General features: G+C 52.2%; 1 protein-coding gene across 1 annotated transcript in view; it reads left to right on the forward strand.

Annotated features, from left to right (window-relative positions):
- DNAH8 (dynein axonemal heavy chain 8) overlaps nt 1-13,170 on the forward strand; it is a 255,491-nt gene that overhangs the window by 177,000 nt on the left and 65,321 nt on the right. The window contains exons 73-76 of the mRNA XM_084889523.1: nt 3,304-3,409; nt 5,427-5,679; nt 5,768-5,958; nt 12,007-12,128. Coding sequence (XP_084745649.1) covers nt 3,304-3,409; nt 5,427-5,679; nt 5,768-5,958; nt 12,007-12,128 — 672 coding nt within the window. The remainder of the gene's footprint in view (nt 1-3,303; nt 3,410-5,426; nt 5,680-5,767; nt 5,959-12,006; nt 12,129-13,170) is intronic.

Consider the following 13,170-nt stretch of genomic DNA (forward strand, 5'->3'; position numbering starts at 1 on the left):
AGGCAGGCAGGCAGGTGAATGGTTAGGAGCCAGCAGTCCTGGATTGCGAGAGGGGTGTCTGACTGCCAGTTTAGGCCCAATCAGTTGGACATCCCCTGAGAGGGTCCCAGATTGGAGAGGATGCAGGCCTGGATGAAGGACAACCCCCCTCGTGCTCCCGCCTTCCTCTCCCCCACCCCCCATGCATGAATTTCGTGTACCAGGCCACTAGTAATCTAATAATATAGGAAGCCATACCTTTATTTTAATTAAGTGAAATTTTCACTAAAAAGGGAATGTATCCTATATAATAAAAGCCTAGGTGGTGTCATGCCCTCACACGATACCATCACGAGATGACCGGCAAGAGAGGACAATTGGGGACGATCAGGCCAGCAGGGGAGGGCAGTTGGGGTAGGGCAGTTGGGGGCGACCAGGCCCTCAGGGGAGGTCTGTTAGGTCTCAATTAGGCTGGCAGGGGAGTGGTTAGGGGATTATCAGGCTGGCAGGCAGAAGCAGTTAGGGCAATCAGACAGGCAGGCCGGTGAGCGGTTAGGAGCTAGCAGTCCTGGATTGTGAGAGGATGCAGGCTGGGATGAGGGACCTCCTACCACCCTCCCCTGCATGAATTTAGTGCACCAGGCCTCTACTTTAAGTATAATTGAGAGTACTAATAAAACAAAGAACAACTTAAGATGGGGTGGTTCTAAGAGGTTGACACAAGATTAAACTAATTGTTAAGATAAATGTCAGAAACTGTTAAATGTTATGCACAACGTATAATTTTATGTATCTGCAGATATAAAATATATTTGCACAAATATAACTAATTTTAGTAGTAAGGGTTCAGGGGAAAGGCAAGGTTAGAAATAGAAAGAGTAGAGAGGCATAAAATGGGAGGGTGAGAAGCTAGCAGAAGAAGACAAGACAAGGAAAGGAAAAAAGGCAAGAGATCCGAACAGATGGACACAAACAGAGAGGAAAGACATACAAAAACAGAAGGAGGAATGACATTGACCACAAAGAAATAGAGAGACAGTGAAAGGAGAAGTGAAATCCTCCCTCATTCATAGAGATGGTCACTTGGCACAGGCCTGGAAGGGCAACCTGTCTGGTGGAGGGAAGGCCACAGTCCCAGCTTGCATGCTCGTTTGATCCTAATTAACAGCAAACAACCCAGGGCTTATGCAATCCAGAAAGAGAATCCATTCCACTTCCACAGCCAGGCAGAGAGAGCATGGGCCCCTCCACTCATGGTCTCCATCTCTTCTTAAGGCCTCGTGGTGTCAACTGGTAAAAACTAGCCCTTCCTTTGTGGTCTGCCTGGTACTGTCGGTCCCAGGATGATTCCCCGATGGTCCAGATCCCCCATGGAGGCTGCACTAGCTTCTGTCAGGCGGGCCCCTCCATGTCCCAGAGCGCTTATACCCGTTCTTCTAGGCCCGAGCTTCCTCTTCCGGAGATGTGCTGAGGTGTTCACATGAGGCTTGCTGGAGAAACAAAATGCATACTTAGTCTGCAGGAGACCTCCTGACCATAATGTGAACCCTCCTAACCGCCTGCTCTGAAACCCATTTTACAGGCGAACAAATGGAGACCAGAGAGAACAGGGTCTTAACCTGTGAGAGCACACAGGCTCTCCACCCTGCCAGACCTCGTAGATAAACGTTACAGGTCATGCTGCAAAGCTCATGAGCATCCACTGCCCCGTGATGCTTGTGTTTCTGTATCTTACTGAAAGGGAAGCTAACAGCATTCACGTTGTCCACGTATTCCTACACTGCCACCCAGGGGTGAGTCTCCCAATGAAAACAATACATGAGCTATTCCCCTGCAAACACAGCCGGCTCCTCGGCTCTTCATTGCCACCTTATCGCACACTGCGGTAGGGAGTGCTGTTATACGCTGTACACACTGGTCGCGGAGTTGAAGGACAAGGCTGTTGGGCCTTTCTCTGACAGTAGCTAGCTAGCTATGCGCATTATATTGAAATGCTCTTTGGAGTTAATATTTCTGGATGCTCAGTTTCCCCGGATGCAAAATAAAGTTGATGACTAAATTCAGCAGATTTCAACTTAACAAATATTTATTGGGTGTTGAGTCCAATCTCTGCAAAGCCTTGAGATATTATACGTGCTGCCACGAATACAAGAATGAACAGGACAAGTTCCTGCCCATTAGATGTATGGCTCCAATCGAGATGGGGATCCTGGGAGGTATGCAGATGGCTGCTGTGCTGTGGCTCTTGACTGATGGGTTGGTTTAGCAAGACCTTCTGAACATGGAGGAATTTCTGAAGCAGTTTTTCAAGACACTTCCTCTCAACGAAGTAGTTGAAAAACACAGTTCTGAGTACAAGTTGTGAGTCTGCATAAAATCAGAAGAAAGCGCTATCAAGAATGTTATTGAGACTATTTCTGTTTACTCTGTGTTTAGCAAGAGCATTATATCCACGTTAAGTTTCTGTGTTTGAAAATTGCACTATAGTTATGTAAGAGAATGTCTTGGATCTTAGGAGATTTGCTGAAGATCTTAGGTGTAAAGGATAACATTAGCAAATGGTTCAGCAATGATGATAATAAATATTATATAGAGAGAAAGAGTGAGAAAGCAAAATGTTATTTGGTGAACCTAAGTAATGGGTTTGTGAGAGCTCATTGTACCAGTCTTGCAACTTTTCTGAAAGCTGGAAAATTTTCAAAATATAATTTTAAAAAACACATCATTTATGTATGAAAAATATACCTCCTGAACATCCAATCTAGCCCCTCTTGTAGAAGGAGCAAAATAGTGGAAAATGGATTTGTATTGGCAACTGGCTACGCCAAACCAGGTGCCCGGAGTTCCTACAGGCAGGTCCCAAGCGAAGAGCACACTTTGGCTTGGGTTCCCTGGTGGTTTCTTGGTATTAATCAATGCCTCTGTTTCTACCACTTCTGACTGCAAATAAAGTTAACATTTCTCCCAGAGGCAATGTGGAAGCAGGGCCAAGAGAATGGGATGCTCTAATTTAAATAAACGGGGAGCTGGAAAGACAGCTGCAGATAATTGGGCAAAATTATTTTAGCAAGGTAATCGCATGCATGCTGTGTAAGTGCTATGGAAACCTAATGCTACTGAGCATACTTAAAAACAAAACAAAACACAAAACTCTCTAGAGAAACAAAAATATGGAAAAATAGGTTTGACTAATGGTAGCCATTCCTTGCCATGCAAAAGGCATTTTGGGTTAAACTTTTAAAAGTTTGTAATAAACACTGGTAAATTGGATTTATGGCAACAACTGGTAACATTCTGGGGCTGTTTTGTGTTTCTTAATAACAGGAGCTGGAATCTGAGAGGGTTAAGCTTTTGGAGGACGTGACTTTCAATAAGCGGAAGATGAAAGAACTGGAAGATAACCTCCTCTACAAATTAAGTGCCACAAAAGGTATTGTGTTATCAAGACATAATCAAATAATGGATTCTGAAGAAGGATCTCTTGTATCCTCTTCTCAGCGGCCCGTGATGACAGATGTTAGGAAATAGTTATCAATGCAAAGACAAGCGAGCCAATTTCCCTGTAGACACTAAAGAGGGACGGCAGGGAATCTGATTACTGAATTAGCAAACAAGGCCTGAGCATTTGAGAATAACCGTTTTCTTGATATAATTGCTCTCTCCTGAGGAAAGGAAGAGCTCCCGGGAGAGCTAGGTAACTCATAATAGGCTAATTTGCCTGCCCAAAGGAAACTAATGGGCTCCATCTATTTTTTTTTTTTTTAGATTCACTCTTTCAGTTGGCGTTGAAATGTAATCACCGCAGTGGGCTCTGAGGTGTGTAATCTGTGGTGGAGGCACTTCAGCACCCAAGGCCCAGTTTACCGCATCCCTTTTTATTATTATTATTTTAAAAATATATTTTATTGATTTTTTTACAGAGAGGAAGAGAGAGGGATAGAGAGTTAGAAACATCATCAATCAGCTGCCTCCTGCACACCCCCTACTGGGAATGTGCCCGCAACCAAGGTACATGCTCTTGACCGGAATCGAACCTGGGACCTTTCAGTCCTCAGGCTGATGCTCTATCCACTGAGCCAAATGGGTTTCACAACCCCCGCTCTCACCCCTTTTTTTTTTTGTTCTTGTTGTTAATCCTTACCTGAGGATATTTTTCCATTATTTTTTAGAGAGAGTGAAAGGGAGGGAAAGAGACAGAGAGAAACATTGATGTGAGAGGTCAATGCCCCAACCAGGGTGGGCTGGGGACTGAATTTACAATCCAGGTTCATAGGCTGACGCTCTATCCACTGAGCCGAACCAGCGAGGACCCAGCTTACTCTCAGTTTGACTTGACTTCCCACTTAGAAGTCAGGTGCTGTCTGGGCAGTCAGATCATCGCACCACCCCTGGATTTGGGGATGTGTTCTCTCTGAATGTGTAAACATATCTTATCCCAACGAAATAAAATCAAGAAACACTACAGTGTTCTGAAGTAGGCAGCTTAATGCCTTGTAAATTCTACCATTAATTAGAAGTTTAATGATGAATACTTCTGAACAGCACTTTAATCCTTGGATTAAAAAAAAAAAAAATCTTAACCTCCCAGAAGAACACTATGCATTTCGCTCACAACCGTCTCCAGCATCACCTTCCAGGTGACCTCAAGGGGAGTCCTATTTTCCGCCTTAATTGCACTGTCTGTCTCTTGGTGCAGTGCGTTCTCCCACCACTTGGTTCCTCTGGGGATTCTAAATATCAGAAAGACGGCTGAGTGCTCTTCTCCTGACCGGGCCAAGGGTGTGCTGGGTCAGGGTCTCTTTCCTGTGAGGTTAACCGCAGGTCAGACTCCATCAGGGGACCTAGTGCATCAGCAGCTCCGCCCCCTCGGGCAGCTCAGGCCCCGCCCTAAATGCTTGGCTAGGCCCGAGCACTGCTGTTTGCAGACATCACAGCCAGTAGCTCAGCATGGCTAAAGTGTCTTCCATGCCTTAAAATCAAATGTCACAAACTTGTTCTATCTATTAGAAACAATAAGGAAGGGGAAAGATAAAGTTAGAGTTTTTCTCCTGGTGAGACACGCCCACCAGTGGCAGGGCCGCTCGCTCTCTGAAGCAGCGGTGAGAGTGCACCGCTCACCTGCAACCCCGGGGCGCAGCATACGGGTCCGCAGGGAGCCCAGCTGGACGGGCTGGCGAGCTCATGACACTGCAGGGCGCCATCAGGGTGAGGATGGTGGGGACGGCGGAGGCCCCTGGGGATGCAGACTTCTAGGCAGCGAGGGAGGCAGGCCTTGCAGGAATGTTTGCAGGATTCAGGCAGCGCGTGGTAGGTAGACTAGAAGCCCTCTGGGCTCTGAAGGAGCGGGGTTGGACATTAACGGGGAGATTCCTGAACGGATGCACCTGGCTTTCCAGCTTCCCCGTCAGTGTTCTGCAGCTCCCACACTCTTCCTGTTTGTTTTTCAGGCTCCTTGGTAGACGACGAATCTCTCATCGGTGTCCTCCGGACCACCAAGCTGACGGCCGCTGAAGTGAGCGAAAAGCTACACGTGGCCGCGGAAACGGAGGTCAAGATCAACCTGGCTCAGGAGGAGTTCCGGCCGGCGGCCACCCGCGGGAGCATTCTCTACTTCCTCATCACGGAGATGAGCATGGTGAACATCATGTACCAGACCTCCCTGGCCCAGTTCTTGAAGCTGTTTGACCAGTCCATGGCCAGGTGGGCCTTGCGACCTTCCCGCCAGAGCAGCGACTTAAACGTTTCTGTTTGGTATTCCTGCTCCTTTGATTTTTAAAATGTATTGCAGGTCTGAGAAGTCTCCGCTCCCTCAAAAGAGAATCACAAATATCATCGAGTACCTGACGTACGAGGTTTTCACATACTCTGTCCGAGGCCTGTACGAAAACCACAAGTTCCTCTTTGTGCTCCTCATGACCTTGAAGATCGACCTCCAGAGAGGAACGGTGAAGCACCGCGAGTTCCAGGCTCTCATCAAAGGTGAAGGGCATGGGCGATGGATGTGACGGAAAGGATATCGCGTTCGCTGTGCTCTTTGGTGGCTGTACACTGATTTTTACAGCACATTGGAGCAGTTATGCTGTCAAGAAAGTGAAGCTCTTTATGCCCCTTTGTTTTTGGTTTCCATCCATTGTGCTCTGGTTACTCAAGGTAGCGTCCTTCGGGCCCGTGTTACCGCCATGACCCTCAGTGATGTGATTAAATGAAGGCTGGCCACTGTTGCCCGCGGTTGGGAGACCCGGATGCTGAGGGTGGGGAAGGGCAGCTGGCGGTGAGCGTTCCTTGCAGGAGGGCGGTTCCTCAGGCTGGGATGTGATGGCTTCTACTTGAAGTTAATTCCCTTCAGGGCTTATCTCCGTGTTAAAGTATAATAACTAAGACAAAAGTGTTTTCATTCAATTCAGCGAAACAAGTGCTATGCACGCCCAGCATGCTAGTGTTTGGGATACAAAGATAAAGCAGATGTTGTTTTAAGGGAGATGACAGTCTCACATAGGGGATAAAATAATTGCAAAACAAGGCTGGATCGCCCGAGTGTGATAAGAGAGCTAAGAGCAACGTGTTGGGTCTAAAAGGAGGGAGAGGTTACGTGCGCTTGGTGAGGTCAGAAAAGCTCTGCGGAAAACACGCCTCTGCAGGGTCCGTCAGGAACTTTTCAGGTTATTTGACGCATGGGGAAATGTGTCAATCTTTTCTTGATGGTTTTGCGCTTGTATATAGTTTAATAAATCGTGTTCTCGCTGCTCCTCCCCACCCTCCTAAAAAAGAAAGTGGCGTTTGGGTGGCTCCTGACGGTAGAGACAGAAGCGTGAGAAGGAAGCGCGTGGAGTGTGTGAACTGGGAACCTAGAGGAAGGGTGTTCTTGATCTGGTGGGCAGCCAGGTGCCTTGGGGGTGGTGCTGTGGTCTGTCGGAACCTTTCCTTGTTCTCGGGAAGGTCACTCGGGCAGACGGGTAGGCTGGAGAGCAGAGGATCGAGGGGTCTGTTATAACCCCCCGGGCCGCAGCCTGCGGGGAAGGCGATGGGAGTAGAAGGGAGGAAACAGGTGAGGGGTCATAGCAGGGACATGCACTGGACCGGAGCCAGGAGAGCTGTCAGAGCCGAGGTTCCGGTCTGTGCAGAGATTTCCTGGTTGAAAGAGGAGCCAGTGTAGGAGTGTCGGAGTTGGGGCACAATGAGTGTGAGTTTGGGGCCTAATTTTCAGTCGGCATAAGAACAGCCCCCAAATGTCAACACAGCCAAGGTTTACTTCTCCTCCACTCTCGCTCCAGCATGCCTGTTACCGTCACCCAGGAATCCTAGCTGCCTCCCTAATTACTAGGCAGAGGGACGGGATGTGGCAAATTGTGTCCTGGCCCTTAAAAGGTACCCCATAAGTGGCACATGTCACTTAACGCTCATCTTTCATCAGCCAAAGCGAGACATGTGGCCACATCTAACTCCTGGCGGCTACGCAGACATGGGATTTGAGACATCGGCAGGCAGACGGCAGGCCAGACAGGCGAGAAGTCAGACAGCGGCCACGTTGGGCGTAGAAATAACAACCAAGGCTGTGGATCAGCAGAGGCCACCCGGGAGGAAAATGCAGAGTGTTTCCGAGTTCACGCTGCAAGGCGCAGGGACGTGATGCGCTGTATCCTCATCGTCCAGCTGACGCTAGCAGGCAGGAGCCATGCCTAGCTTCTCTACCCTTGTTCTTCAGTTAGTTTCCTCCTCGGCCCAGGACAGGTTACCGGATAAGAGACGTTGTAAAAGGTTCTGCGGACTCACTGAAATGTCTTCTTTGACTTTGTAGTTCTTGGAGCTCAAAGGAAATGAGAATATGTCCTGGGGTTCATGTTTTGTCTAAGGCTGGTCCGCCTGGAGGAGCTGGAGTCTGAACTGCATGTAGGAGTTTAGAGACCACGTGGTACCTAAGGCGTGCGCAGGGCTGGAACCAGGAAACGAGCAGGTCTACCCCTGCCTAGCGGTGTGATCTCAGAGCGACCACAGGGGGCAGTGGGCCCCGGGGAAGGACAAGGCCCTGGAGAGACGGGCGGGCTCCTAAGAGGAGCGTCCATCCACAGGGGTGGTCTCTGTGACATTTAAATAAAACGCGCCTGAATTTACCAGGCCTAGAAAGCTGCTCTGACTCGTCCAGTCACCCTGAGGCTCTCACTTGCCTAGGGCCACAGCCTTGGGGTTTGGAGCCCCTGGGCAGTGGGGAAGGGGCAGGGGAGAAGGGGCAGCGGGGGGAAGGGGCAGAGGGGAAGGGGCAGAGGGGGAGGGGCGGGGAGAGGAGAGGGGAAGGAGCAGCGGGGGGGGGGGGGGGGGGGGAAGGGGCAGAGGGGAAGGAGCAGAGGGGGAGGGGCGGGGAGAGGAGAGGGGAAGGAGCAGCGGGGGGGGGGGGGGAAGGGGCAGAGGGGAAGGGGCAGAGGGGGAGGGGCGGGGAGAGGAGACGGGAAGGAGCAGCGGGGGGGGGGGAAGGGGCAGAGGGGAAGGGGCAGAGGGGGAGGGGTGGGGAGAGGAGAGGGAAAGGAGCAGCGGGGGGGGGGGGGAAGGGGCAGAGGGGTAGGGGCAGAGGGGGAGGGGCGGGGAGAGGAGAGGGGAAGGAGCAGCGGGGGGGGGGGGAAGGGGCAGAGGGGTAGGGGCAGAGGGGAAGGGGCAGAGGGGAAGGAGAGGGGAAGGGGCAGCGGGGGGAAGGGGCAGAGGGGAAGGGGCAGAGGGGGAGGGGCGGGGAGAGGAGACGGGAAGGAGCAGCGGGGGGAAGGGGCAGAGGGGGAGGGGTGGGGAGAGGAGAGGGAAAGGAGCAGCGGGGGGGGGGGGAAGGGGCAGAGGGGTAGGGGCAGAGGGGGAGGGGCGGGGAGAGGAGAGGGGAAGGAGCAGCGGGGGGGGGGGGAAGGGGCAGAGGGGTAGGGGCAGAGGGGAAGGGGCAGAGGGGAAGGAGAGGGGAAGGGGCAGCGGGGGGGGGGGGAGGGGAGGAGCGGCGGGGGAGGGGGGGACCTAGGCAGCAGTGGGAGCAAATGGCCTCCCGCGGAGGACAGCCTCCCGTCTGCGGGTACAAGCGGGATGGGAAATACACTTTTGGATGTTTCCTCGTTTGTGAGCTGGCTCTGTTGCCAGTGCGACTCTGAAAAGGGGACAGCTCTGACATAGAAAGACGTGGGAGCCCTGCCCCCTGTTCTATGGGCCGAGGAAGGACGGAGGAGTCGGAGGAAGAGGGAGGTGGGGTGGGGAGAGGAGGATGCTCTGCGCGGAGCCGCGCCAGCACAGGGGCTGCCGGGCGGGCAGCGCTGTGAGGGAGTGGCGACGGATCCTCGGGAAGTTTGGCAGCGGGGTGTGGGCATGGAGTGTGGAGAGGCTGGTGCACACCAGAGGCCTGGGGCCCAAACCAGGCAGCTGCAGAGCAGGGACCTCTGACCGGAGACAGGCCCCATCCCTGTGGGTGACAGCCCCTGCGCCTGCAGGTCACACAGGGTGTGCTCAGGGAGACGGTGCGGGGTCCCAGCCTGGTAGAGACGAGAGGGGGCGCCCCAATCTGAGGCCCCTCCCTGTCCTGACACAATCACCCCCCTGCAACCTCTCCCCACCCAGCCAACCAGCCAAACCCGGCTCTTACCTGAGACAGACGGGATTCTGGGAGACTAAGCATGTAAATCAGCGGGGGCTGCGAAACACAGGAACACAGCGGGGAAGGAATCTGTGAGGAGAATTAGATTTGACACAGAAAAACAACAAGAAGGCTGCACACCGGGGCTGTGGAGAGAACACAGCTGTGCCCTTTGCATCAGCTGGGAGCGGGGAGAGGGGGCTGCACAGGCCAGCAGAGCCGGAGTGAGGAGTGTGGGCGCCTTAGTGGGCAACGGGGAGCCATTGTCTGCTTTCCGAGCGGGAAGCCCGGGACAGAGCGGTGCTGTAGGAAGATGGATTTGGGATTGTCTGGTCAGTTGATTAGCAAAAGCACAGTCAGCTCAGCAGTAAAAGAGGTTTTGTGTTTTTTGTGTTTTTTTTAAAAACAACCCAAAGCTGGCTTACTGTGCAGTTTGTATTAGCTTTGAATGGGCTTACATAGTGACCAAATTATTTTTTTAAAGGTGGCGTGGCTTTGTTTTTCATGGTTTTTACAAGGTGAGCACTTACGGTCCTTAGATCATTAATTTTTTAAAAATCATTTGAACTCAGTGCTTACAGGGGGCGGGGGGAAGGAAGACTCATTGGCCACAGCACAAGTGTCTGTCTGGCTTCCCCGGGAGGACCGTCCCTCTGCCTCCACTCCGACTCGCTTTCTTCAGTGTCTGGAAGGTGCCCTTGACTTTCTGTTCCAACGGACAGTGTCAGGCACGGTGAAGCGGGCAGCGGGTGGCAGGGGCAGTCCTGCCTCAGAGAGGAACGGGTGGACTGCTCTCCCCGCCCAGCTCCTTCAGAAAGGCGTCATCTTTCTTTTGCTGTGACCCACGGACAAAAGCCACGTTAGGGCGTGCGCCCTTGCCTTCCGGGTTGGCCTGCACCTGAGTTCCAAGTCAGACAGTGAACGTCACAGCCACAGCTAACGACTGCCTGGCTGCCTCTGCGGACCCAGACTGTCCTAAGCTTTCTGCACACAAACGTGCACTTAACCTCCACAGCACCCGTCCCGGAGACTCCGTTGTGACACCTTGTGGCGGGAGAGGAGGCAGAGGCTGAGCTCCTGAGCTCTGTCCGCGTCTTTGCAGCTCGGTGTGTTAGAGTGGGTGCCGGGGAGAGGCTGTCTGGTGAGTTGGGGTGCACGCGCCTGAAACACTGCTGCAGCCTCCACGGCCTCTGCCGGTGCCTCGGAGGCTTACGGTCCCTGAGCACACTGTTTTGGAAACAGCGGAGAAGAAAAGGAGGGCCAGTCCCTGGGTCAGAGGAGCAGAGGCCCTTAGGCCCGCAGCCGACTGCAGTGGCTGCTTCCCCAGTGAACTCGGTGTCAGCAGCACCGGAGCCCGGAAGGCCTCCTCCCTCTGCAGCCGCACAGGGCGGGCGGAGAGGAAGGTGCCGGGCTAAAGGCGTGGCGGCCTCAGAATCACTGCCCCGGGGGGGGTGGATCACAGGGCCGTGCATGGAGGGGCACTTCAGCTCATTCACCATCTCAGGAAGGTGCTGGCGGGGGAGCAGAGCCCTGTGCTCCCCCCACCCCCCCCAGCCCCTTTTTTGCCCAAGTGTCCATTATGAAGTGGAAGGATTCCAGGAGCTCTTCAGGATAATGGGATTTGAAAGCTGCTGAATCACCGTTTTTGCATAATCTGAATTAAAAACAGAGCTGGAATTATTATGATAAAAACATTACTAAAGATATGCAGCAGAGGGATTTGCAATTGTAACAGGAGTCACGCGACTGGGTGGGAGATGGTCACGTTGGGGATGCTTGTTGACTTGTGATGGGCTTCAAAACACCACCCAACGCTGCTGTCCACATGCTGTGAGGCCAGGGCCTTGCTCATTTTCTCTGCTTCACTCCCGGTGCCTGGAATGGGCCAGGTACACAGGGAACACCTAAGTATTTTTTGAATGAATGAATGATTTGATCATTAGTTACTCCCTTAAAACCCCACAGCTGTACTATGTCAATATCTCCATCTCCCCATCTTTTTGACCTGGCAACAAATACTCGTAGTATTGAATATGAAACTTGTGGAGGAGTGATGACTTGGAAGTGATTTTTAAAATCACACATGGGATGATCAGCCTATTCATTGGTAGCAAAATGGTATATTGCAGACTGTTAAATCACAATAAAAAGGCAAACAACCACAACCACCTGGGAACAATTCTTTGCAGAGAAAATTGACAAGGAATTGCCACCATCTGCATGTGGTGAGACAGTACAAATCAGTAAATAAAACAGGAAGACATAAAGGAAATGAACGCACAAAGGATAACCACCACATTTTCTGTAATGTGACTATTTTCCAGTTTCCCCATATTTTCCTGTAATACTGTTATCTCATTTTTATGATCTGAGGGGAGGGGGCGCGTTTTGAAAAAATGGAGCCGGAGCTGAGCTGGTTCCCCGGCCCCCTCCCCCAGGCGGCGCAGCCCTGGACCTGAAGGCCTGCCCTCCCAAGCCCTTCCGCTGGATCCTCGACATGACCTGGCTGAACCTCGTGGAGCTGAGCAAGCTCCCGCAATTCGCAGAGATCATGAACCAGGTAACGAAGGGCGGCGGGAGAGCGCGGGTCTCTGCACCCAGACACACCCCGGCCGATGGTCGTTGTTATTAACCCTCCCCCAAGGATATTTTTCCCATTGATTTTTAGAGAGAGTGGAAGGGAGAGGTAGAGACAGAGAGAAACATGGATGTGAGAGAGACACATCGATTGGCGGCCTCCTGTACACACCTGGACCAGGGGTGGAGCCTGCAACGGGGGTACGTACGTGCTCTTGATTGGAATCAAACCTGAGACTTTAAGTACAAGGGCGAACGCTCTAACCATGGAGCAACCGGCTAGGCCGCACATGTGTCAAACACAAGGCCCGCGGGCCAAATCCAGCCCGCCAGGACTTGCAATGTGGCCCGCACCGCGCTTTCATCACTGCAGTCCGCTGTCAGTTTATGACATTGTCAGTTTATGACTGTTCAGTAAACCATTCGGCCCGCGATTTAGGCTGGATTTTAGATTTTGGCCCCTTCTCTGATTGAGTTCGACACCCCTAGGCTAGGGCCACTCAGGCCGTTTAATGGGGGACCTCCTGGTGACAGGTCCTCACACAAAAGGGCCCACACCATGGTGTAGCTTTAAGTCTCCGTGTGGCTTGCCAGGGAGAAGATAGGCAGAGGCTTGGGGGGTGTCTCAGAAGGAACATTTTGGGGGTGCAGGCGGCTGCCTTATTTTTCTGTGCTGGGCGTGAGTCACGCACAGGCTGCTTGAATTGCTGTCAGAATGGGAACCAGGGGTGGATCCTTTTTTGTAGAGTATTGATGTCGCTACATTTTTACTTCTTTTTATGATTTTTAAAAAAATCTTTATTGTTGAGAGTATTGCAGAGGTCTCCCTCCCCTCTCCCCACCCCATTGCCTGCTCCACCTGGTTCCCGCCCGCCTGGCCTTCACTGCCCTATCGTCCGCGTCATAGGTAATGCATACGTGTTCTTTGGTTAGTCTCCTCCCACCCACCCCTCCCCTTCTCTCTGAGAGTCTTCAGCCTGTCCCAGGTTTCCATGCCTCTGGTTCTGTTTCATTCATCAGCTTAT

This window comes from Pipistrellus hanaki (assembly GCF_964339955.1).
Source record: "Pipistrellus hanaki genome assembly, chromosome: 7".
Lineage (NCBI taxonomy): Eukaryota > Metazoa > Chordata > Mammalia > Chiroptera > Vespertilionidae > Pipistrellus > Pipistrellus hanaki.